Source organism: Sturnus vulgaris, chromosome 3, assembly GCF_052056855.1.
Source record: "Sturnus vulgaris isolate bStuVul1 chromosome 3, bStuVul1.hap1, whole genome shotgun sequence".
NCBI lineage: Eukaryota > Metazoa > Chordata > Aves > Passeriformes > Sturnidae > Sturnus > Sturnus vulgaris.
In genome coordinates, this window is record NC_142245.1 from 46,802,337 (window position 1) to 46,828,785 (window position 26,449).

Sequence of the window (26,449 nt, forward strand, 5' to 3'; positions counted from 1 at the left end):
CATAAGCAAACGTAGATTTTTAGACTTTATACATATCCATCCTTATTACAGCAAATCAATGCAGATTGCATGAAATTTACATTGTTAATTATAATGCAATTTTGGGAGCAGTTATTCTTTTGTAAAGAAGATAAAAATAAGATCTTGCTAAATTTTTATTTGTCTTTTTATTAGCTAATCCATGCTGGTAAAGGGGAAGCCATTAGAATCAGATCAATTCTACGATCTTTGATTCCACTTGAAGATTTGGTGGGAGTAATCAGTATTGCTTTCCATATGCCAACCATAGCAAAAGGTAAGATTTTTCTACTTTTTTTCTCCCATCCTATTCCTATGATTTGTAATTTATTGACATATTGACACTCATACTTTTTTCAGCATTTAAAAATATTATAGAAATTCAATTATTTATAATGTGAATTAAAAGACAGATCATGTGTATCTCATATATGTTTCAACAATGTTTCTGCATGCCGTAGTCAACAATTCTGTGTACCCCTAAATCACTGATATAAATCCTGTTAAATTGAATTAGGGAAATCTATTACAACTTTGAAAAGAAATTTTAAAATGCATGCTTTCTGATTTTAGAACTATTTTAAAAAATACAGCAGTCTCGTTTCTCAATAACATAATCCTTAGGTTTTGTTGTTCTAACCCTATAAATTGTTTCTAGCAGATCTTACTAAGATACCAGAGTTGTTCTCCAGCAGCTATGGTGAAGAGATAGGTGTGACATACATAGGCAAATGCATTTCTTTCATTTTCCTGCCTATGTGAAATTGATTGCAGTAGTGGGAGCTATGTGAGCACCTATATAAAAGGGAAAGGGATTACCTCTGCTTTTTTATGTATCTGGAGAGAAAACATTATAAATTCAACCTGGATTGTTTAGACACTCACAGCACAAGATTTTCCAATAGGTTACAGCAGAAGAAATAAAAAGATCAATCAGTCTACTTGCATATTACTTATTTTTGTTTCAAATAGGGATAGACCTATAGGTGAGATCACAGTAGCAAACTACAGCTCATAGATACATAAGTGCTTGTTTACTTTCCAAAATGAAAGTACCAACATTTTAAAATATTTAAATGATTTTTTTCAGATATTTTGAAAGTTTTGAGATAAATAGGATTTTTTAGCACATTCTTAATTCTTTGTCATACATTAAAGATACACTCACCAGTGCTGGATTTCCAGGATCTCTGATGTAGCATTCTTGTAATTTTTACTTTCCATCTGCTTCTGCTGAGAACTAGGAAGTTATGTGGGTTAATTATTGTGTTTCAGGTACTTAGCATTTAGAATATCAACTGTTAAGAATCTCTTAATATTAAAACTATGAACAGAAAAACATGCAAGGACATTGAGGTCTCTGGGTAGGATTTGTCTTATGCATTCTTTTTTATTTAACTGTAAATATGTTTCCTTTGTGTAACAGAAATGTGGGGAAGATGCCTAGGTGTTAACAGAGACTCAAAAGCTCTGACAAGTAGCAGCGTGACTGCCTAGTCTGCTGAGGGAGGATCCTTGTCACTGAAGTCTTATTTCTTCCTTTTAGATGGTACTGTGGTGGAACCTGACATGTCTGCGGGGTTTTGCCCAGATCACAAGGCAGCCATGGTTTTGTTCCTTGACAGGGTCTATGGAATTGAGGACCAGGATTTTCTTCTACACCTTCTTGAAGTTGGCTTTCTGCCAGACCTCCGTGCTGCTGCCTCATTAGATACGGTAAGGATTTCAGTCTGTTTTATTTTGGTTCTCTTACCTTCTTGAACACTACAGCATTTTTCATTCCTTGAAAAAGCATTTTTTCTGTCTTCACATCTTCTGCATTTCTCAAATCCTGGCAGAAGTGCATGTTGCTTCTGAGCTTTGATAATATTTGAAGATGCAACAACTAGTGTAACGTTTACTTTTTAAGGCTTGCACTGATACCGTTATCTATAAAAGATGCAGTGCCTTTCCCCAGGAGACTTTATGAGCTTCTGCTATGGAATCAAAATCAGATGAGCTGCCAATGAAGCAGCGGGGAAGAAGTGACTGGGATCCTCTTTCCAGAGATAGACAGAAAGTGTTCATCTCTGTGCATTTGTTACGGACACCTACACTTATTTAGAAAATTATCACATTTCTATTTTAGTTCATCCTCAATGTTGCTGGCCTTTTTTTTCCCCCTGTGAGTCTTATTTCCATCTAATTTCTTTTATCTGTCTTGGTCCAGAAAGCTTAGATTTAGAGAGATATTATGAGAGCTAAGACATTAAGTTTGGGTTTTCTATTTGACCTTTTATGAAAACATTTTTTTTGGAAAAAATGATGTTGTTATTTAGGATCATAGAATCATACTATTGTTAAGTCAGAAAAGACCTCTAAGATTATTGAAGTCCATCTGTCAACCTAGCACCACCACCATATTCACCATTCAACCATATCCTCAAGTGCCGTGTCCACTTTTTGGAATATATATATATATAATTATTTTCTTAACACTTCCAAAATTATGACACCACTACTTACCTGGGCAGCCTGTTCCAAAGCTTGACATCTCTTTCTCTGAAGAATTTTTTCATGATGTGTAATCTAAATCTCCCCTTGTGCAACTTGCAGCCATTTCCTCCTGTTCTGTCTCATTTCTTGGGAGAAGATGCTGACATGTACTAGAGCCACCTTTCAGGCAGTTGTAGGGAGTGATAAGGTCTCCTCTGAGCCTCCTTTTCTCCAGGCTAAACAGCCCCATCTCCCTCAGCTGCTCCTCACAGGACTTGCACTCCAGGCCCTTCACCAGCTCCGTTGCCCTTCTCTGGACACACTCCAGCACCTCAATGTCCTCCTAAAGTGAGGGGCCCAGAACTGGAGATTGGAAGTGCAGCCTCACCAGTGTTGAGTACAGGGGGATGATCACAGTCCTGCTGGCCACACTGTTGCTGATACAAACCAGGATGCCATCAGTCTTCTTGGACACCTGGGCACAAGTTCATGTTCAGCTGTTGACCAATACCCCCAGGTCCTTTTCCACCAGATATTTAAGAAAGAGCAGGTGAGGGTTTTTAACTCACATGGAACTTGGCCTTGTTCATAGCAAAAAGATACTGACTTGTATTACCTGATTTTGGAGTTTTCTGTTCAGCAACTAAGACATTCTTCAATATAATCTTGAAAATTATTTTGTTTTTGAATGGCCACATTTACAGTTTTTGTTCATTAAAAACAAAACAAAAGCTATCTATGAGACTTCAAAAGCAGCAGAAGAAGGTAGGCATCTAGCTCCAGTAGTTATCATATCCTCATTTCTGTATTTTGGAAATTACCGCCTTTATAACTGCAGAACAAAACTAACAATTTATTTTAATTTGTAAGCACACTGACGAGACGAGTCTAATTTCTGTCCTGTTTAATTTATAGGCTGCTTTAAGTGCTACAGATATGGCTTTGGCTCTGAATCGATACCTTTGCACAGCAGTCTTGCCTCTCCTGACCAGATGTGCTCCTCTGTTTGCTGGCACGGAGCACCACGCTTCCCTCATCGATTCCTTATTACACACTGTGTACAGACTCTCAAAGGGATGCTCTCTTACCAAAGCTCAGCGAGATTCTATTGAAGAGTGTTTGCTCTCTATCTGTGGGTAAGAAAATACTCCTGGCTGTACAGGAATGCTAAGTGATAAAGTAATCTGTGATATTTATTATATAGGAATGTAGAACTATACCACCAGTAGCATAATTAAGATTTTTTTTTTTCCCGCCAGGTGATTGTGATAGTTTTTAAGATACTCTATTCAATTTGCAGCTTTATTAATCACCAGTCATTCCTCAATTCTCATTCATTCAGTCCTCAGTTATTCTGCAATCACCAAATCTTTTAAATTAAAACCTTGGTGATTAACTAAGAGGATGCAAAAAGACAAAACTCTGGAACTAAATTGCCATTTAAATAATTTTAGCTGGGCAGATTTGTGGTTGATATTCAGTAACTTATCTAATTCTATGTAGAGGTTTATTTATGATGTGTTCTATTTGAAATCCTAAGCAATTACTAGTATTGTTATGTCTCTTTACTGAAGAGCTTTGGGACAGATTTTGTATGTGTGTCTGCAGGGTCAAAACCAGTTGGTTATTATCCAATTTTTTACAAATCCACAGGCTCAATTATGAGAAGCTGACTAGGGAAATATGAATTCAAGTTCTAATTGCAGTTAAAATTTAGGCTTCCAGTTCACCAGATTATTTGGTTTGGTGTTTTTTTAGTATTTCACCATGACTTTTTTTTTTTTTTTTTTTGCTTAGTGTGGAAATGTGCTCAGAAATGACAGACATTTATATTATAATACTGTAAAAATGTGTAAAAATTAGATCACATTCAATGATATATATTAATTTAATATATATATTACATTGATAGGAGCCCATAGAATTTACCATATTTTACTATTTATCTGGAAAGCTTTAATGTCCATGCCATTCTAAAATTCATACTGTAACAATTACTTCTGTCCTTCCAGTTGGTGCCAATGCTGTGTCTTGTTTAGCACATCTAAAGAGATAGTGCTGTTATGTCTTCATTAGTTTCTAAGATATTTTAAGAGTCATTGAGATATATTACAATAAATTGACATTATATCCTTTTCTCATGGGTATGGTGATCCTAATAGACCTAATCAAAATTCAGTATTTCTTTTCCTGGTTTTCTCTGTTTATAGATGAGATGTTTTCTTGGTTTCTTTGAAGCATTTGATTTGCAGCTTGTTTAGAATATTTTCTTTGGTATACACTTGTGTGCTTTCCTCTGGACCCCTAGTGCCACAAGTAAAATCTTATTACTTTGTGCATTTGAAGAATTTTAACAGCATAAAACTGATATGTTGCTTTAATGTATTTATCAATTATTTACATGAAACTGTGCTGGTGCACCCTTTTGAAATGGTTTGTCTGCTTTCAGGCAGTTGCGCCCTTCCATGATGCAGCATTTGCTGAGGAGATTAGTATTTGATGTACCTCTGTTAAATGAACATGCAAAGATGCCTCTCAAGGTAAAAAGAAATATTAGTATTCAGCAATATTCTTTATAAAAATGCAACAGAAAATAGTTGCATGGAGAAGAGTCTGTGTAATCTTTGTTATGTTATTTCCACTCTGCAGTAATCTAATACCATAGTTTTTAAGGATAAATTGTTCCTTTGGGAGAAATTCAGTCTAATTTACATCCATCTATATGGAATTATGAAGTCTGGTTCAAATGTTTGCTTTTCTTTTAAGTATTTCCTGTTTGCTTTTCTTTTAATCATTTCCTGTTTGTTTCAGCCATATGAAAACAGAATAGAAAAAGCCTTGGGGGCAGGGCACAGAATCCAATGCATAAAACATAAAAATTTACAGTTTGTATGTACTCTTACTTTTTGCCTTTGCATTGGTTTTCCTTGCTCTTGGAAAAAGGACTCTTTTTTTGGTTGTTGCTGCCTGGAAATCTGTTAAGTAATTATGTTTAGTAGTAATGCTGCATTTTGTTTTCAGCTCCGAAAAGTTTAGCTGTATCTTTTTATTCTGGTTCCTAATGCATAAGAAAAATGATGCTTTTTTCCTTTTGGAGCTGATACATTCCTTAAAGATTCCTGATATCATCATCAGTTTTAATAGCATTGGTTCCACATCGATTCCACATTTGGTTCCACAACTTCCCTACTTCCCTGTTTTTCAGCAGTCCTTTTTAATGCTTTCCCACCATGGCTTTGAATTAGATACTTAATCTTTTCTTAGTTAATATGCTTTTATGCTTTAAGAGCACATCAGCACATCTGCAACTCTGATATAAGAAGAGTAATTTAAGTCGTTAATCTCAAAGTCAGGGCCTGCTGCTGAAGTCCAAAGGCAAAGACTTCATAAATTTGATTATTCCCCTTCAGAATTCCTCAATCAGACTAAAGATCTGGAGCAGCCTTCCATGTCTATTTGAAAAAAACAGTCAATAATTTAGTATACTGCCCTGAAGGGGACCCTTCTAATGCATTATGGCATTTTATGTGTTGCTAAAACCAAACAATAACTTGGCACTTCCTGTATGGCTGTAGTGCCTCGGGGTTTATTTCTTTTTGGGGGGAAGAAACAAACCCAGGTCCTGGACATCTGTTAATCAAAAAGAACAGATTTTATGATACCAGTGGTCATGACTGCAGTGCGCTGCCCTTGTTGCTGAACTGAACATTAAGGAAATAATAATTGGATCCTTTTGGCTAGTAAGGCTTTGTGGAAACACAGATGTAAAGAGAACCATGGCATTAGCATGGGCAAAGGATTTTGCCCATTGACACCTAAAAGACTAATAGGAGCTTATGAAGAAATTGAACTTTTTGTCTGAAGATAGATGTATAACTTTTAAAAGGTTTTACTGATAGTAAACTGATTCCAGTGATTTCACAAGGGACTCCTGCCCATATCTGCTGTGTTTCTGTTTTGAAAGTATTGTATTGCAGTGTGCATTCCTTACAGGCTTGTGCTGGCAAGCCAGTTATAGTAATGTAAAGAGGCAGCTGTAAGTTAATCAGGCATCTGAAAATGTAATTTTGAATGGGAAGAGAGGAGAAAATGATGAAGGCAAATCAGAATATAGGGCTATGTACTCTGAATACATTTGCTGGTTTCTACAGTTAAAAATTGCCTCAGGTTTTAAGCAGTATGCAAATTCAAATCTGTGATGCTGTTCCTGTATTCCATATAGATCAGACATTTTGGAATAGGACTGCCTTGTTTTTATTTCTTCTAAAACCATATTCAGTGCTTCATCAGGGGTTTCTCAAAGAATAAACCTACGTTTGCTCTCTTGAATAGGTTTAAAAACATACTCGTATATCTTATTGTCCACATGTTGTCCAAAAGCAAACCTGTCAGCCATTAAGTAATTGAATATAGTTTTTAAAAATATTTTCAAATACATATTTGACTCTTAGAGCCCTATTTCTGAGACTTCTGTGGTACTACATAAATGATAAAACTTCTTTTTGCATCTTAAATGCATCTGAGTTCTCTGTATTTTTTCTTAAATCATCCAACAATTTAAAAAATAAATATATATTAACAGATTATTTAAATATGAAGACATATAAATATACTACATGTATTGTTTTGGGATTTTTGTCCTGATCTGTTGAAATTGTAAAAGAACAGTGCAGTATCAAGATTATATTTTTGGCTATCAAAATCCTTGCTTCTATCTATCAGATCTAGATTGTTGTTTTTTGCTTTTTGTTGTGGTTTTTTTTTTTTCTTAATTCCTGTCTTTTTTATGCACATATACACATTTATGTTATAAATGTCTGCATTTTTCCATCTTCAAGTTTGATCAGACTGGAAAAAAGGAAATCATGTCAGCTCTCTACTGACTGTTACTTGCAATATTTTCCAAAAAGCTTTGAAAAATGGTATTGAAACAAGGATGAAAAAAATTCTCATGCATTCCAGTGATTTAAAAATGCATATACAACATGGTTTATTGATAAAAGTATAGAAATTTTTCTGGTAGCATCTGTGTAATGTTTGAATGCCAGAACGGAAGAACCTCAGCAGTTATATTTCTGTTTGCTTTCAAAATATGTTCTGTTTCAGTTGCTGACAAATCATTATGAAAGATGCTGGAAGTATTATTGTTTGCCAAGTGGATGGGGTAACTTTGGTGCTGCCTCAGAAGAAGAGCTTCATTTATCCAGAAAGTTGTTCTGGGGTATTTTTGATGCTTTATCTCAAAAGGTAAATACTTTTTGTATCCATTTATTACTGTAAAACTCTTACTGTGCAATCTTTTTTCTTTAATCTGTAGTTTTTAGCCATCTTATATCAACACTGTATCATCCACTTTGAAGGAAAAAAATACAGGCTTTAGTAAATTTAAATCTTCTTCTTATAGTTTCTAATTTAATGTAGGTATAACATTTTATCTCCTAATTAAAAAGCTATAACACCAAAGCAGTAATCTTGAGATGTACTTGTACAGATCTGTACACTTCTCTGTTTAGTAGTTGTACTTTCAACACCCATGAATCAATTCTGTATTAAATAGAAGTTTAATAATATGTCTTGGCAAGTATTTATTGTTCATTCTGTGACTATTGTTAACAAACCTGCTTAAAATTCCAAATTTAATTGTTGAGGAATGCTGTGCATATTCCTCTGCTGTGCTGTCTTCCTGGCATCTGAAAAATGTTTAGTGTTGCTACCAGTAAAGTCAACACTTTTCCCATTTACTTGACCAAGATTAAGACTTGCATCTAACTTTCTGCTTTGGGCAGTCAGTTTTCTGTATTTTCAGAACAAAAATTCAGTTCCATGCTGAGTACAAAAGCCATTCTCTGGCTGCTTGGTTTCATCTGTAGCTGCACCAGTTTCACTGGTGATGTTGGCAGTTCCCATTCACGACTCACTTTCTGTCCCCTGTGTGCTCCACAGAAGTATGAACAAGAACTGTTCAAATTGGCTTTGCCTTGTCTGAGTGCGGTTGCAGGAGCCTTACCTCCAGATTATATGGAATCAAATTATGTCAATATGATGGAAAAACAGTCTTCAATGGATTCAGATGGGAACTTTAATCCTCAACCTGTTGATACCTCAAAGTAAGGAATTATTCTGTTGCACCTGGGATTTTTTTTTTTTATCATGAATGTGTAAAAGAGGGGAGGAGTCTGTTGTTTGGTGTGATGTGAACTTAAAGCTTTTCTTCTGAATGCTTACTTTATAGATTTTAATATTTTTTATTTATGTATTCACTTTAGATCAAGTAAAGCAATAACTAGCAAGTTAAATCATTAATTTATTGGTCAACTTAGAATATTTTAATGCATTTTTACCCAGGGGATAGAACTACCCAATTGTCTTTCATGTCTGCTGCAAAAAAAACCAGCATGTTCTTAGGAGCTGAAAAAGTATCCAAGTCTAGATCACCCCTGCCATTATTAACATGTGTCAAGACACTAATTCCAATTTGTGTGAATAACAGTGTACCTGTTTGATGGTGCCTTCATATAATCTTTTTTACTATGACTAATGGGAATTCGGCAGAATAATCTTCATTCTCTCTAGGCAGTCAGGCTCTCGTCCTGCTTTTTAAAGTATATTAGCCAGACAAAGCACGTATCTGAATGGAAATTTTTTGCCCTGATTTTTGACTACAGCATGTGTGCCATTTCCCTCTGTATAGAATAGTCTGACAGAAGCAGAGCTATGCATTATATCTTTAAAAATTCCTGTTGTAAAACATTTACTTCACTTGCCCCCTTGAGCTTTCTGCCTGTATTAACATTCAGCACACAGGAGGCTGTCAGCAGATTGACACCTTCCTTGCAGCATGCTTATATGTACATGTATGCACATCTAAATACTGCAGTAAAAGTCATGATCCAATCTGGAGCATAGAAGGGACATCAGTGACCATTTAAATTCTTTTTTCTAAGATGTAGATAAATAGATGAAGGTTTAACAAATTTTCCTCAAGAATGTTATATAATCATTTAACTGAGTATTTATCTGTGTGTCTTTTCAGAAAAAAAAATTGTAGATAGCTTGAATAGATTTGAAAAACTCAAAATTTTGCTTAATATTACTGAAATTGTATGTCCCTTCATTGCTATAGGAGTCAACAGTTCTGTGATGTTTCGAGACAAAGACAAAACTGCTGCTGTCATTGTAACCTCCAAATTATCCTACATTCTTTTAACATGCAAATCCAGCTTTGCTTTGCTTACTAGTACTGGACCTATTTGTATGAAGCTATAGATAATAGGATGTTAGTGTGCTTGTAACTTTATTTAATTTCTGAAATTATTTGAAGTATTGTAGTATTAATAGAGTTCCCCTCAAAATACAATCTTTCAAACAATAAAAACAACCTGCTGACAGTGCTGGATGAATGTTTTCTGACCTTTGTGTGTGTGAGGCTCTTGCAAACTGTTATTCTGACATAATTTGGTTTTACATTTCTGCTTTTTCCGCAATAAGACTGAAAATCCAGATTTTTTTTTCACAGTAGATGGCACTCTAACACTACTTGTACTGAAATTCTTTATGTTAGAAGGGAAGATATTACTATTTCATCAGTGATCAAAAGTAATTATTCCCTTTCATTAGTAGCAATGCTGATGAAGTAAAGAACTGATATTTGATACGTTTTTCTGGAATATATAAAGTAGATAATGTTTCAAAAAGGACTGTGAGCACACTTAGTTTATTATAGACTGTGCAATAAGTTACTACCATATTTCTGAAACTATAGGTTGTAGTTATGGCTTTAATACTAATAAAATATGGGACAAAAAGCACTAGTGCTTGATCTTATTATTGATTTTTCCCTGCATATGTTTCAAAGAAGTTAAATTCCTACAACAGCTGTGGTTGTCGTTCAGTGCCCATGAAATAATTCAGATATCTTCCTTGATTTAATTGGGCCTTGGAGCAAACTGTATGTGAGGAGAAGAGCACAGGAAATGGTCTATGCATTATTGATTATTTATTTTGAAGTTTTCTTTACCAAAAAAAGCGTTCAATTTTAGCCTGTGTGATGTAATGCTGATTTTCTTTTCACTTTCAGCATTACGATCCCTGAAAAGCTAGAATATTTCATTAACAAATATGCAGAGCATGCTCATGACAAATGGTCAATGGAAAAGGTAAAATCTACATCCCTTTTAAAGCAAAATCATATATTTTATTTGAATCAATTTCATCTTTAAAATATTTTCTTCTGAATGTTACTATTTTTCATAATGCTACAAGTAGGTATGTAGGTAAGATATAGACTTACTATTTTCTTGAAATATATTTGGGGGAAGTTATCTAAGTGCATATGAGTATTTCAAAATAATGTTTAATCATTTCATAATTTTAATTGATGACTTTTGAGTAAATATATTTGCTAATTGTTTAACAGCTTTATGGACCTGAATTTTCTTTTTTTTTTTAACCAAGTAAGATCTTTAGCCTTTTTATTATTTGGTACATTTTGTTTGTCCAGTGTTCAAAAATATTTCCTCAACTGTAGCACAGTATTCTGCTTTATAAAAATCTTTAAAAGGAAAATGTGTTGATAAGGTTGCTTTGGTAATTGTTACTTTGCAAAAAGATAGTATGCTACATGATTGATATCTTAATTTGTAGATAATATAAATGTCGGTTGAGAAAATAGAAGAAATGAAACTTGAGGAGAACAGCTCTGCAGAAGCATTATTCAGTTAATTTCTAACAATAAAAATGATTTTTCATAATTTTTTGCATCTCCCCATTTTATCCTTCTTATTGCTGTTTTCAGTTTGCCAATGGATGGACCTATGGTGAAACATTTTCTGAATCTGCAAAAGTGCAACCATTGATGAAACAATATAAGTTACTGTCTGAAAAGGTAAGAGATTTGTTCATGCTTGATACAGGGTTACTGAAATATCACTGAAAGTTTTTCCTTGTCTTTTAATAATTTTAAGAAAAAAAAATTAACACTATGTCAACTAATGTGTGGTTGTTGCCTTCCTCAAAATCCTGAAAATATATTAGAAGGGTTTTATTGTATTATAAATAGGCCATTCAAACTTTTTCTCACATAGCTGAAACTACATGGCATAACTTACAGTGAAACAAAAGAGTGATATTGCCACTCTATTTTTGCAGTAATGTCATACAGGAACGCCTTCTTGTTTAGTGAAGACTTAAGTTTAGGCTTTGTCTAGTCTCCAGCAGAAAACCACAAAGTTGATTAGACATCTGGAGAGCTTGATATAAGTGAAGCAGTGCTGAAGGAACTGGGTTTGTTCAGGTTAAAGAAGAGAAAGTTGCTGGAGGTAGGGTCTCGGTTTCCTGGTTCCTAGGCATTAATAACAGAGAAGATGGATGTATTCTCTTCACAGGGGTGCACAGTGACAGGACAAGAGGCAATGGATGTAAGCTTCTTTAGCAGAAATGCTTTCTGAAAATCCTTCTTATCTTGACAGCTTAAACAGTGGGATAACTTGCCCAAAGAGGTGATGACATCACCTGGATGTTGAAGGCATGACACAGAAAGACCTAGATAATCTAATCTTGATAGCCCAGTTAGGTACCTTATCTGACCCAACAGAAGGTAGAGGAAGATGTCCAGAGTTCTCTTCCAACACAGACTTGTTTATGATTATGGTTTTTTGGCTCATCTAGCAGATAAAACACTGCATTACTTCTGATCATTTCTGCTCAATACCATCCTTGATTTCTTGTCTGAGAATGCTATTGACACAGTTATCCCTGAGATCATCAGCTTCCTGCAGGGCCAGAATTCTCCCTGCCTCTGAAATAATAAACTTTTTAATATCTATGTGATTTATTTGCATCAATTCCACAACCCCATAATGGTTGAATTCAGCACATTTCTTTCCATCTCAGTATAACCAGGAAAAAGTCCAGTAGTTACTTTTTGCTCTGTGCAGCTGCATAATAAACAAGGTAATTAATTGCATGTACATCCTTCTAGGAGAAAGAAATTTATCGATGGCCAATCAAAGAATCACTAAAAACCATGCTGGCATGGGGATGGCGAATTGAAAGAACACGGGAAGGAGATTCCATGGCACTGTATAATCGGACACGCCGCATCTCTCAAACCAGTCAAGTGAGCCACTTTCCTGAAAGCTTTGTGTTATTCTCTATTAATAATAACTGCCTTTTGAAAGGAAGCCTTTGAATTTTTAGGGCTCTGTATGGTCGTATACATGCATATGAAAATAATATCACACATAGGAAGAAAGCCTGGATACTGAGGTTCCCTCTATAATCCATAGAGGAAAGTCTGTCAGTGCCCCTTTTCTAGCCACACTTCTTGTGTCAATGGCTTTTTATCTGACACTTTTTATCTTTCTTTGACCAGTTGTGTCAGTGTAATGAGCAAACCTCTGGCAAATGTAAACAGTAAAAAGAAAGAATAAAAGAATGCTGATATTTTCTGGATGGGGAGGAGGGACAGAAGATAAAAGATAACTATTCATAGATTCTAGTCTTTAATGTAGAAGTAGGGTTGAAAAGCTAAATTAAAAGTTCTATTTTTCCTGAATTCACCTTAAACTAGATTGTGTGAGATTTTACCTGCTGAGAAAAAAGAAAATATAATCTAATTCAAAGATTTAATAATGACTTTATCCTCATCCACAATAAGTTCAAACCCTAAATGAGTTCAAGTGAAATTTGTATTAAAATGAAAGGGATTTATGTCTGGCCATCCATCTTTGGGAACAAACTGTTTCCCTTTGCCTAATTTTCACTGACGTTTACCACCACTGATATATTTTCAGCTGGGCCACAAAGGATTGTTTTGCTCTCTAAAGATCTACAAGTGACTTTTCTTTAAATTTCTTAATTACTTTCAGTGTCTTGTTAAGGTTAACTTTTTTATATTAAATGCTTGCGTAACTCCGCTGTTTTGCACATTTGTCATTCAGATCTCTGTAGATACAGCCCATGGTTACACTCCTCGTGCAATTGACATGAGCAATGTCACCCTCTCCAGAGACTTACATGTAAGTCAGAAATAGCTAAAATGCTTACGGTTTGTTTTACAATCTAATTTTTTCTGTCTTGCTAGTTTATTTTAAACAATCTAGTACCAAATATTAGCTGTTTTGATATGCTTTGGGTTTGGTGAGGGCTTTTTGGTCTTTTTCATTATTGCTCTCTGAGCCTCTGATTCTTAAAGAAACATGGTTCATGTTAAAAACCTTCAAAATTTTCTTTAGTCCTGGATTGCTTTTTGCAGATCACTTTTTTAACATTTGTCATTTTGAAGAGAATTCTGTTTAGAAGAGCTAGCAGCATCAATTTTTTCTGTTTCCTCTTCATTTCTCCACCATCTTTTCAAAGCATTTTGTCAACACTCTTTTTTTCTCTAAACTGAAGTAATAAGAATCATAAACCATTTAGTACATTTGACAGATGTGTCAGTAGGCTGCTGTTATTTGGACCAGTGTGTTTTAGTTGATAATTTGTTCCTGTCATTAGATAGGATTTTTTTCATGGTGTTTGCTGGATTATGGTGCTAGGTTTTACCGTCTACTAATTTCCTGTAAGTATAATTGCAGTGCAATATATGCATATACTAAATAGCTTTCAGTTAGTTAGCATGAGTGTTTGTACCAGTCTAGTGATGACAAAGCTGATACAACAGGGTCCTGAAACACAGGCTTAACTTTTCCCCATACTGAGCTTTGCCACAGTGCAAACAAGCAGTGGTAGTAAATTAATTGACTAACTGTGCAATATATACTCTACTGTACCTCTAAACAAATTCTCACATTGGATTTCCACTCCTTGATTTCTGTCTTGCAGTTTCCAGTTTCATAGTTCTAGCAGTTTTAGATTGCTGACTAGCATTAGAAGAATTTTCTGCCAATTAAATGTCAGTAGATCATTCCAAAGAGTTCATAAAACTGATAATTGAATAACTGCCTCTACCACTACATTCTTATTTTAAATTGATGACAAAGATTCCTTACAATTATGCCATTGAATATTTGTATAAACTCAGTATAGTTGAAAGACTCTGCAGACTTTGTTTAATGCTCAGGAAACAACTCATGATGTGCACATCATCATAGTATTATGATGCAGTAAAGCAAGCCCAGATAAAAGTAAGCAACCTGTCACAAGTCACACAGAAAGGGTATTGGAACTTCTGTTAGTCCCTTGCTTATTTTTTTTATGCTGTACCCTCTAACTCTTGTCATTACTTGTATTTCCTTTGTAGCTGTTAGCTATAAGGCAGATCTTGCTGGCTTTATGATTCATTTGCCCTACAGAGAGAGGTCGTCTTTGAAACCAACTTCAGAATCTGTTACTTAAAAGATAAACAAATTTAATTAAAATGCAGTTTCAACTCTTAATTGTCCTGATACAGGTATTGAGGAAATATCTAAACATGTTTGATATTAATAAGAGCTGAGTTTTGAAAATTAACTATGTGTAATTTTGAACATTTTAGAAAATGTTTAATATCTTTCAAGTTAGAGTTCAGGCTTAGCTAGCAGGAATCAGGACCATCTCCATGAGCAGCTAGGTTTTGCTCTAAAAACATCTTCACAACACTCTGCTTTACTAGGTGCTATGAAAACACAGGCTACTGTGCATCCTTTTAAAGTCCTAATTGGGATTGTCAAAATACCAGGATATTCCAGGACCATAATTTATTCACTGGAAAAAAGTTTATGAACCAAATTGTCTTGTGGACAGATAGGACTGAAAAGTTTCCAAATTCATGAATATTCTCACAAATAAAGAAATTGATTTTGAGAAATAGTCATTACTCAAAATTCTTACTGAATATGAGGTTTCTGTAGGTTCATGAAAGAATGTAAAGTGAAATCTACGGTAAATTCCACCACTCTGTATAGAGTACACAACCAGGAGGAGAGTAGATGTGGGTTTAAAAAGTTGTTTCATGTTGAAATACTTCCTACTAAGTAGACACTGGAGAGCTTGTCTGTTTTGCTTGGTTTGGGGTCTAGCTTCTAGTTCACCAGTCCAAAGGAGTTTGTTTTATAGGAAGAATATATAGACTAATTTATGCTCTAAAGTGGTTGGTGGTTTTAAGAGTGTGGTTACACAAATGAGCACAGTATCCACAGAGAAGAAGCTATATCCATAGGTCCATAATAAGTCTGCCACAGCCAGCAGTAACAGTATTGATTCAGTGTTCTGGCTTGCTGTTCTCTTTCCCTTGACAGTGCCTTCAGAGGGTTCTTTTTTGGCCCTGTCTTGAGAATGAAATCCCCGTTTGACACCCTAGTACTATTTCCAGACTGTTCTTCTCTTTATGGTTCCTTGCTTTCTGTAATAAGAGCTCTTTCCTTCAGCACCAGCTTCCTGACTCATACCCATGCTGATTGTACCCAAATTCTATATAACATTTTTTCAGTAAAAACTTGTTTTTGGTGAATCATTACAGTGTAATTGTATTAAACTTCCCAGAGAACAAAACATGTTATTTAATATCAACCAGAAACTTGTCCTTCTTGATAGTTATTCATTGCAACTCACAATAATAAGCTCTCCATTTTCCTAAGGCTATGGCTGAGATGATGGCTGAAAACTATCATAACATATGGGCAAAGAAAAAGAAACTGGAGCTTGAAGCAAAAGGTAATGTTAACTATAGATATTTACAGTATTTTAAGTTTTCTGTGACTACCTTAGATCACACATTTCAGAAAACATTAAAAAGAAGAAAAAGGAACAGCAAATTTAAATTGACAAAGAAGAAACAGTGAAGTATCTATTATTGACTGTGATTTTTAGTGCCTGAAGTTATAGTACCAAGTGTAACTGTTCTTAAGTGGTTTACCAATTCAAATATATCAAGAGAAAGAAACTCAAAGGTTGTAAATAAATCTAAGCCACATTAATCCATTTTCCTTCTAGCATTAATCTTTCAGACTATTACCCAATGGACTATGATTTCATTTGTATAGCTTCTTTTATTGCAGGTAGATCTAAAGGGTGTTTACTAAGTACTGCACACATCATGTGTTGAATTGACAAGTGGAAAAACCTAGAGCAGATACTTGATTCCATACAAAAATTGCATGTGCTTTATGATTTATGCTTACCTAAACGATTTTTTTTTCATCTGTTGTGTAATTTACTATTTTTTTTCTCTGTGTTAAAGCATTTCTTTATTTGTGTAAAAGCTGGGGTTTTTTTCAGATAACACTATGTTAGCACATGGAGAAAACAAGATCTCAGTCACAAATGATTAAGCTAGGGTTTTACCTTATCTGAAGTTGTCTAGTTATACATTGTATGCACCAAAGTTGGTCTAAATTTGTAAAATTCCAGAAAAGGTATAGCAGTTAAGGTATTATAAAAAAGAAAAGTTTCATCTAGAAGTGCCTTTGATAAACACTTTAAATTGCCATGCCTTTAATTATATTTCCCCTTAATATAATTTTTATATTATTCCTTTTCTGTAAAACCTTCCTCAGGATAAGTATCCTCAAGATGTGCCAAGTTTGGGAAGTCATAGGCTACAGAAAGATGAGATATTTCATATTTCAACTGCATTACGTAGCTTTGAAAGCAGAATTTTGCCAATGAGAAGCACTTCAGTGAGAATACTGTATAGTATTGGTTGTGTTGTGCAGAATGGGAGGGATGGAGGCGGCTGTAGTGATTGAAGAAGACACTTCTGATGGAGGGTTTTTATATGTGAAAAGTAGATGAATTTGTCAGCTGAGCAAAACATGGCCTTCAAAAATTCTGAGGGTTTTCCTTCAGTATATTCACATCCTAGTCTTTTTATTCTTTTACCCATGTGTCAAGAACAAAATGATAATGTGGATTTATATGCATTTTGCTTGTCTTCAGCTGTCATGTGGTACAATTACAATCATGTTGGTGATAAGAGAATAAAATCCAATCATCCCAATATTGAAGACTGTACTTCCTAAGACAAATCCAGACTAAACAAAAAACCCAATCCACCATCAGAGTGGTAACCCACTAGGTTATCATTTTGCCTGTAATTACATGTATTCAGGTAGAACTAATTGAAAATTTCAGAATATGTAGCTTAAAAAAAAATCATCCAGTGATATGTTTCCAGTATTTTCTGTAGGGAATTTGTTCCTTTAAAAAATATTATTATTTTTAGATACTTTATTTAGTGTTTTTTTCACAGATAAATCTTATCATTACCCATACAGTTTCCTGGGGTTTCAGAGCAATTGCCATAGGAATTTATTGTTTTATGTGATGGTGATTTTAGAAGGTGAACTCCGAAGAATTTTGATTTTTATGCAGATATTTATATTAACAAGAGCAGCATTATTTTCCTTCCAAATTAAATACCTACATGCAATAGATATCAATACATCAGATTTTAGTAAGCAATACAATAAAGTTTATTCTTTTTACTTGTGGTTTTGCAGCATTCTTTTGATCTTTCTGGACAGTTGTGTGAACCATGTTTGAATGATGACTTCTAATTTTCTGTCTTTATTACTATAAAGTGGAACTGTATCACTTTAATATATTTTTCTATATTTGTATATCTTGCTAAACTTGATGAACTTTGCCATTAGAATGTTTATAAGTAGGATTTCATGTATGTTTATATATTTGTTTATATGTTTGTTTGTTTATACATTTGTATATAGGTTTTCTTAGGAAATTATGTATTATTCATTGAAATATTTTCAGTTCCATTAAATAAAGTTGTAGTTATAATAAGTTAATATACATGTTTGTAACAGTTAAGCATTTTTTTCTTCCTTAAGAGTTTTTTGCAATAGGTTGAGCATATTTTGCTGGTACTTGTAGCAAGTATGTTAAAATGATGTAACCATGTCCAAGTTTCTATCTGAATATTTTTTAAGGTTTGTATAAATAAACAGACAAATATACTGTTAATTCAGAATAGAATTTACTGTAATGTGCTGTGTATTATTGTGATAGTACTTTTACATAATGGGACTTACCATGTCAACAGAACTCATTAATTTTTAATTCTCTTCATGCTCCATAGTAGGAGGAGGCAACCATCCCCTTCTTGTTCCTTATGATACATTAACAGCCAAAGAAAAAGCCAAGGACAGAGAAAAAGCACAAGATATTCTGAAATTTCTACAGATTAATGGATATGTTGTCTCCAGGTAATTCTCAGTTCCGTATTAATGTCACAGAAGGTTTCTGATAGTCCTCAGTGATCTCTTTTGTTTTATTCTGTGGTTTGGTTGGTTGTGGTGGGTTTTTTCCTTTCCTGTTATTGTTTGTTTTTTGGGGTTTCTTCTATAAAACCAGAACTCAATGATAATTTTTTATGTTTCAGTACCTGGGAATCAGGATGAGCTCCTTCATTAAAATATTGTAAGGAAGAAATGGATTACAGAGTCAGTAGCAGGGTTTTTGGGAGGCAGAGTTCTCCAGAATCTCTGCATGTCTTCTACCTTCCCTCTCAATATTGCAGCCTTTTCTTTCTGGCAGGTGTCCGTGCATCCAACTGTTAGTAAAATTATTAGTTTTCTACGAGTGATAGAATTATTAATTCTTAGTTACAGGTTCATGCACATCTTCAAGCACATGTCCCTCTCTAAAGGAACTTCTAGACAATTTGTTAGATAAGACAGTTTTATTTCTAAAACATACGACTCATTTATTTCAATTGAGTTCATTTACAGAATTATTAAAATACTTTAAAAGTGAAAAGTGATGTTTTAAAATAATTTTTAAACAAACCACAGTGTAAATGTAATAATAGTGAATGGTGTGCAGAATAACAAGCATAATTCATTTTAATATGGTGTATTTACCTCCTAAATGTAGCATGAATAAAATTCTAATTAATTTGGAGTCTTTTCTGCCTCATCAGTATACTTAGGAAATCAGAATCACTAGAAAAGGCTGAAAGCATATCTGAGCTGTGCATGACTTGAACATTAGTAAGTCAGGGAAACTGTCACTGAGATCAATTTAAGTAATCAATGTGAATTAATTAGCTTTGCACATCTACCTAAAATCCACCCACTTCCATTCTTTTCTGTCACATGAATTCCAGCCTATTTCTAGAGTCCCACAGTTAATCTAATAATTTTGGTAAAATCTTTCAGGTTAGGTGGTATAATTGAGTTTACTTCCTGTCAATGCAGTAGGATGAGCAAAGAAGGATGTCAGACTGCAAAGGTTTCTTTCCTTATTCTCTGTCAAAATGATCAGCTGTGTTCAGGAGTACTAACTCTTTTTATTGCTGTTAAACACAAGTGAAAAGTGACTTTTGGGGTTTTTTGGGGGGAGTAGAAAGCTGAGAAGGATGGTAAAATAATCATTAACTTGGACACATCCATTGTCCAGTAACTAGTTCTTGCTACATCTGCACCCTCCCATGCTGTTAAATGCAGCCTTTTCCATGATGTTAAACTCAGTGTACTTGCTGCACCTTTGACAACTGCCTTGTCTAAACAAACAAGGGCCTGATTCATGTTTTAATCTGGTCTGCTCACCACTGTAGTTTCTGCCATATGTGCCTTACTCACATTTCTTTACACTCTTTATTTGACAGTGACCATTCGGGTCTCTGCACCCCCATGCAAAATAACTTTAGGGAAAATAGAAACATTTGCCCCCTGCCAAGCATGTGGCACTCAGGCCCACTTCAACTGCTGGTACAGAAGCCCTCACTCATCTTACTGGCACTGCTCCATCACATTAGCTGGAATTTTTTAGACCACAGCATTCCCACCCCAGTTGCAGGCAACTGGGACTTCCAGTTGCTGGAGTTGCAGACACGACCCTGCTTTATGCCCTTGTCTGACTCCAGTGGCTACTACCAAATGCACTTATTCCAGTCCTCTGCTGAAGCTGCCACTCTGGGCTCAGGGTCTGTAGGGCCCACAGAGATGTTCCCCGAAGCTCTGGATCTCCAACTACTGATTCATGAGATCTCCACCACCCCATTTATCACAGACCTGGGGGCACCTACACCCCAAGCCTTACTCCAGCTGCTGGCCCAGTATCCAGCTGATGCTGGTCTGGCCAGTAGCTGCCATCTACTCCTAACAGCACATGGAATAGTGAGTGACATTACACAGGGATACAGGTTTGGAAGCATTTAATAAGGACATAGGACAAGCACTAGTGATGAGGTACAGGGCTCAGTCAGTCAATTGATTTGACAGGCCACAGCTTACATGTGACCAGCTATGTTGAAACCTGTTTTCATCTCTTCTGCACTTGCCTCTTTCTTGATTCTTCCCCCTCTATTCAGTCTGTCATTGCTTTGTGTACTGAACTGCCTCAAATAATCCGAATTCTCATGTCCCTTTCTCTAAGGAGTTCCAAAGTTCAGGTGGCCTCTCCAAAGTTGTGTCTGAAGTTTCTTAATGGTCCCTTAGTTAGTAAACTTGAGACTTTTCCTCTCCAGCATTGTCTCCTTTATCTTTTGTCTACCAGATTTGTGTCTCTAGGTGTATGCTTTAATTTAAAGCATAAACGTGCAATACACAGGCAGTTCTATTCCATATATAAGCAGTAGGTATACTTTTGAACTTGCAACCTAGCTGAGTACCAATATAATTGGTGCATGAGTCAGGGGGAGATGAGGTGTGACTGATTCCCTTGCTGTTTAAGAATGTCTTTTTCATGTGCTATCAAGGCTTTTGCCCTTGCCAGCTTGTTGCTAGGGACATCATCCCATGACATGGACTCAGGCTTTGGAGATTCATTCTTGTGGAAAGATGTGGTTTTTTATATCAGACTAGTAACTAAGATGGATGGAACATGCTGGAAAAGCAATTCCATCGCTTTGTTTTGTTTTTCCTCTGATTCTTCACAAATGCTACATAGCTATTCAAAACTTTTCCATTGCAAGAAGACTTTTCAGGAAATGTCTGCAGTGATGGATATTAGATTTACTTCTAGTTTGATTGTTTAAATCAAAGTATTTTTTCAGCCTCCAAACTTCCTCACCCAAGAATCAATCCTTGTAGGGAAATGTAAGATGGTAATGCCTTACAAGTAATGGAAAGAAATTACAATAATCGTGGATTATTTTGATTGACAAGTGTAGTTTTTTTCTAACCTTCTGGTTGGGAAATCTGATTGTGTCTTAACGAATTGCTTAAAACCTAAGTAAGTGTGACAGTGCTGCTTACATCAAACACAAAAAAATCTTATATTAATAAGCACATTATCCTTACCAGAGGAAATTATGTCAGACTACATGGAGAGGTAAGATGGTTTTGAGTCCTTCTGCATGTGTAAAAATTTACTCGCTTCTTTTTACAGGGGACTTAAGGACCTGGAATTAGACACGCCTTCCATTGAGAAACGCTTTGCCTACAGTTTCCTTCAGCAACTTATAAGATATGTGGATGAAGCCCATCAGTACATTTTGGAGTTTGGTATAGTACCCCTTGCACATTTTTAAAAACAATTATTAGCTAAGATGTCTGATGTTATAAAAAACAACCTGAAAAATTTTTGAAAGATTAGTACATTTCTGGACTAATTTTTTCCTTTAATTTCCTGTAGTTGATGAAGATCATGAATTTTGGAGTTACAAAATTCATTCCAAATTCCCATATTCATTCATCAGATTAAAAATTTTCAGCTAAAATTTGACTTTCATTCTTTAAAAAATAAAACTAGCTGCCCCCTTGCATTTACGCACTAAATTATAATTTTTCACATGTTCACAATAGTAGTTACTATTCACATGTAATCCCTTTTTTAGAGACCAAATGAAACCAGTCATTTGTACTATTCTGAAATTTTCTCTCAAAAAGGGAAACCTCTTCAACAAACTCCCACAATGGGAATGTTCTTTCAGAAATATCCAGCACATGTTTTGTCAACAGCACAATGAAGGATTTAACATTCTCTGCTTTTGGTGGAGATAAAAAAATAAAAAGTTTGGTGACCTAAGCCAGCTTCACACATGATACATAAAAACCAAAAAAACTGGCCAGATGCTGCTTCTGTTGTGACCGTGGGAGTTGCAATGATACAAACCATATACTGTGCCTCATAGTCATATATCCTGTAAATGACAGTAACAGGAACATCAGGGAGGTTGAATAAATCAATGCTCATCTAAAAATCAATCTAGTTTGAATGTGGAAATTTATCAAATTTATGAGTAATTATTTTCTTCCATGGTTACTTACAATAGCAAAAGTCTGGTCTTGATAACTCACGAGGCTACTTCTGCTGCTAATGCTTGATTACCATGACTTCATCATTCTTAATTACATAAATTTCGAATAAGTGCAAAAATGATAATGATTAAATACTGAAACACTAGAAACATTGGTGGAACAAATACCATTTGAGACCCTCAATATATTAAGGGAAAGAAGACATTAAATAAATGATAATAGTTTGAGAGCTGTAAGAGATTTTATTGTGAAAGAGGTTTTGTTTTTTATCGTGAAAAAAGGGGGAAAATAGGGAAAAGTGAAGCAATTTAAATTTTAGTTGGGTAAATCTAGCCATTAATTTTGTTCTTTAGTACCAAGTTCACGAATGAGGAATGAAAATTCATTAATTCTGTTTTTCCTGGGAACAACTGGAGAAAGGTATTTTATTAGAATCTGAGTTCAGGTTTCCAAATTGTAACCTGTAACAGGAAAACATAAACATAGCACCAGATTTTTATCTCACAAAAACACCCATATCTCTTTGGACTATGAGATGCCTACACTTTTGTCAAGATTTGGACAGTTATTCTTTATACGTTTTATTTGCTGTTACTTTTCCTCTAACGAGGTAGCCATAAAATGCCACTTTAACTAGTGCCTATTCTGTTTAAGGTACCTTAAATCTGCCTCTAAAGATGACCAGTATTATTTGTTTATACTGTACACTTCCTAAGAAAAGTGCAGAATAGACTGTAATTAGGATATATGACAGGGAACTTATTTTTCTTCTCTCTGCAGATGGTGGCAGCAGAGGCAAAGGAGAGCAATTCCCGTATGAACAAGAAATCAAGTTTTTTGCCAAAGTACAGTATATTTTTGGTTTTTCTTTGTCAACATAGTGATTAACAGAAGTGAGAACATATTTTTCTGTGACTGTTATTGTTATAATTGTGTTTTTCTGTGCTAAATTTATTCTTTGATTAATTAAAAAGAGCAGTAATAAAAATAGTTTTAAAACCATGTGGGATGAAGTATACATGTAGGAAGATTACAGGGCAATATATTTTTATTCCTGTTATTTTCTGCTCCATGATATGCAGCTACTCATATAATGTTGTTCAAAAGCTCCCCACATTTTCTGTTTTCTGCTTTGTCTAATTTTGAAGATTTTTCTCTTTTACAATCTTCAGGCTGATTAATGTGAGCAGTAGTTACTGAAATTAACATGGCTGTGTATCTGTCAGTGTCATGGTAGTTATTTCTCTTGTTTTAAAACCATGCTATTGTCTCCACAAGACCCTGGCTGAGGTTGGAAGGGCCCTTAGCAGTGTCAGAGAACCATCTCCAGATATCTTTTGAGTATCTCCAAGGGCAGAGATTCCACAGTCTCTCTGGGCAACCTGTGCTGGTGCTCAGTCACTCTGACAGTAAAAAAGTGGTCTGAGAGAACCTACCATATTTCAGTTTGTGCCCACTGACTGTGGTCCTGTTGCAGTTGGAAAGACCTTGGGTCTATTTTCTTTATGCCCTCTGTTCAGATATTTACACACATTGATGAGATCTTCCCTGAGCCTTCTCTTCCCTAGGTTACGGTCCCAGCTTCCTCAATCTTCTGTAATTTGAAAAATCCTCTAATTCCTTAATCATCTTTGTGACCCTTCACTGGACTCTCTCCCATATATCAATGTTTCTCTTGTACTGGGGAGCCCAGAACCAGACACAGCACTTCAGATTGTGGTCTCACCAGAGCTCAGTGGAGAGGGAGAACCCCTCTCTGGACCTGCTGACAAGCACTCTGTCTAGTTCAATCCAGGATGCTGTTGGCTGCCTTTGCAATAAGATTACATTTTTTGCTCATGGTCTGTTTTCTGCCTGCCGAGAATCCCCTGGTCCTTCTTTGAAAAACTACTTTTCAGCTGATTAGCCCTCAGTGTGGGCTGGTAACTGGAATTATTCCTCCCCAAGTGCAGGACTTTGCACTTCCCATTCCTCCTGACAGTCATGAAATTCCTTTCAGCACAGTTGTCCTTTTACTGTCACCATTTTACGCCTTATAAACCGAGAAAATCTGCTGATGCCTTTCACACATAAAGGCTTGTATGATATTTGCATATTCAAAATGCCTTTTGAATTCTTCAGTGAATAAAAAAGGCAACTCTTTGCAGCATTTTCTAACCCTGGTATCCTTTGCAGTAAGTTGTTATTTCAGTCCCTTAGAGTACTTCCATTTGACTCAGGAGCTAGCATTCCACTCTCCTGTGAACCGTGCTCCAAAAAAGAAGCAATTTCATATTTTCTTTTTGGCCATTTATTTTGGATCTCCTCCCGGCTGACATCTGTAGTGGGCACTGATTAATAATCACTGCAGGAATCAAACAGGAAAACTTCTGCGGCACAAGCCTTTAGTAAATGCAGTTGTTTTGGGAGTTTTATTTGAAAAGTCTAGAACTAAGTGCTGTTAGCATGCTTACAGTGGTAGGTAAATATTTTTAAACCTACATTATAACAAAGAGAAATAGTTGTGTTTGGTTATATGGTGTAGGAAAAGTCTTAATTTATGAGATAAAATTAAATTATACTTTCTGCCTTGTACTCCTCCTAAAAAAAACACAGATAAGTCGCAGTGATAATGTAAATTTCTGCTGCCTTTCTTGATGACATATTAAGTGCCTTGAATATGAAATAAATTCAGAGGAATAGCTATTAAAGAAAAATCCAAAAAGATATATATAACAGTTTTAAAATCGAAAACCTGTTTGAGATTTCCTGTCTTCAGTTGTGACTTAAAAGTATAATACAGAACATAGCAAAGAAGGTCCTGACATAACCAGTCTTTCTGATATAATTTCAGGTTGTGCTCCCTTTGATTGATCAGTATTTTAAAAATCATCGCCTGTATTTCTTATCTTCAGCAAGTAGGCCTCTCAGCAGTGGAGGCCATGCCTCTAATAAAGAGAAAGAAATGGTGACAAGGTAAAGCTTAAATCAATATTAATGTCTATGCATGTGTGTGTTGGTCTTTAAAGAGCAGCAGTTGATTGTGGGAAAGTGAGAAGAAGGGGGCACAGAGATACTTTTCTGTACAAACAAATTAAACATTTTTCACTTTCTTTTCCCATTAGGAAAATTCATTGTATAAAATATAGAGGAGTACAGAGTTATTATTATGTGCTGTTTAAAAGGTGATGGTTTTAGCATGCAGGGAACTTCAATTTATCCTTATATCCAACAGCGAAACACTTGCACAGTGTGTGGCACAGGTTATACAGTTCTGTATCAGTGTTCACTGCTAGAAATAGGTATATACTGAAATCATTATTCCTGCAAAATTTTATGTTAGATTTACAAGCCAAACTTATTTGTAGCTGAGTTTCAATAAATATAATTATTAATGTCCCTCATAACAATTAGAAATAAGGGAGTTGCTTTCTTTCTGCTCTTTAGTTTAATAAATAGTAATGAGTAGTAGTATCACAGAAATACTTGATTCTTTCCCAGAAGTTACTCCTTTTTTAAGATCATCTTCTAAGATGTTTTCATTTAATTTCAGTTCTGATTGAACTGAAACCCAGATCTCCCATTTAGTAAGGTGGATTACAAGCTTCACACAGAACCTCTTGAGTACCTGTAATGTGGGTATGTGTGATGGTTGCCTTCTTGGCTGTTCTTGGGCATGAGCCATGCAATATTGTATTGCTGTATTTTGAGCCTGACAGCCAGTTGGTGGTCATACAGACATGCAGGGCTTGCAAGACTGTGTAAATACTGAGTGAAGTTTCTAGCACAATATTAAGCTCAAGTCAGTAATGGCTGTCTTGAATTTGCATCATCTC

The 26,449-nt window shown here is 35.2% G+C and overlaps 1 protein-coding gene across 10 annotated transcripts in view; it reads left to right on the top strand.

Moving 5' to 3' along the window:
- The window catches only part of RYR2 (ryanodine receptor 2), a 377,449-nt gene that overhangs the window by 261,356 nt on the left and 89,644 nt on the right, over nt 1-26,449 (top strand). For 5 of the 10 annotated variants that reach the window (XM_088161537.1, XM_088161539.1, XM_088161542.1 and 2 more), the window contains 15 exons: nt 175-295; nt 1,565-1,734; nt 3,409-3,629; nt 4,943-5,033; nt 7,600-7,740; nt 8,437-8,600; nt 10,571-10,649; nt 11,288-11,377; nt 12,473-12,610; nt 13,434-13,511; nt 16,050-16,125; nt 18,509-18,635; nt 21,763-21,878; nt 23,415-23,479; nt 25,468-25,589. In XM_088161537.1, coding sequence (XP_088017663.1) covers nt 175-295; nt 1,565-1,734; nt 3,409-3,629; nt 4,943-5,033; nt 7,600-7,740; nt 8,437-8,600; nt 10,571-10,649; nt 11,288-11,377; nt 12,473-12,610; nt 13,434-13,511; nt 16,050-16,125; nt 18,509-18,635; nt 21,763-21,878; nt 23,415-23,479; nt 25,468-25,589 — 1,799 coding nt within the window. The remainder of the gene's footprint in view (nt 1-174; nt 296-1,564; nt 1,735-3,408; nt 3,630-4,942; nt 5,034-7,599; nt 7,741-8,436; nt 8,601-10,570; nt 10,650-11,287; nt 11,378-12,472; nt 12,611-13,433; nt 13,512-16,049; nt 16,126-18,508; nt 18,636-21,762; nt 21,879-23,414; nt 23,480-25,467; nt 25,590-26,449) is intronic. The other 5 variants (XM_088161538.1, XM_088161540.1, XM_088161543.1 and 2 more) reach the window with 1 other exon arrangement.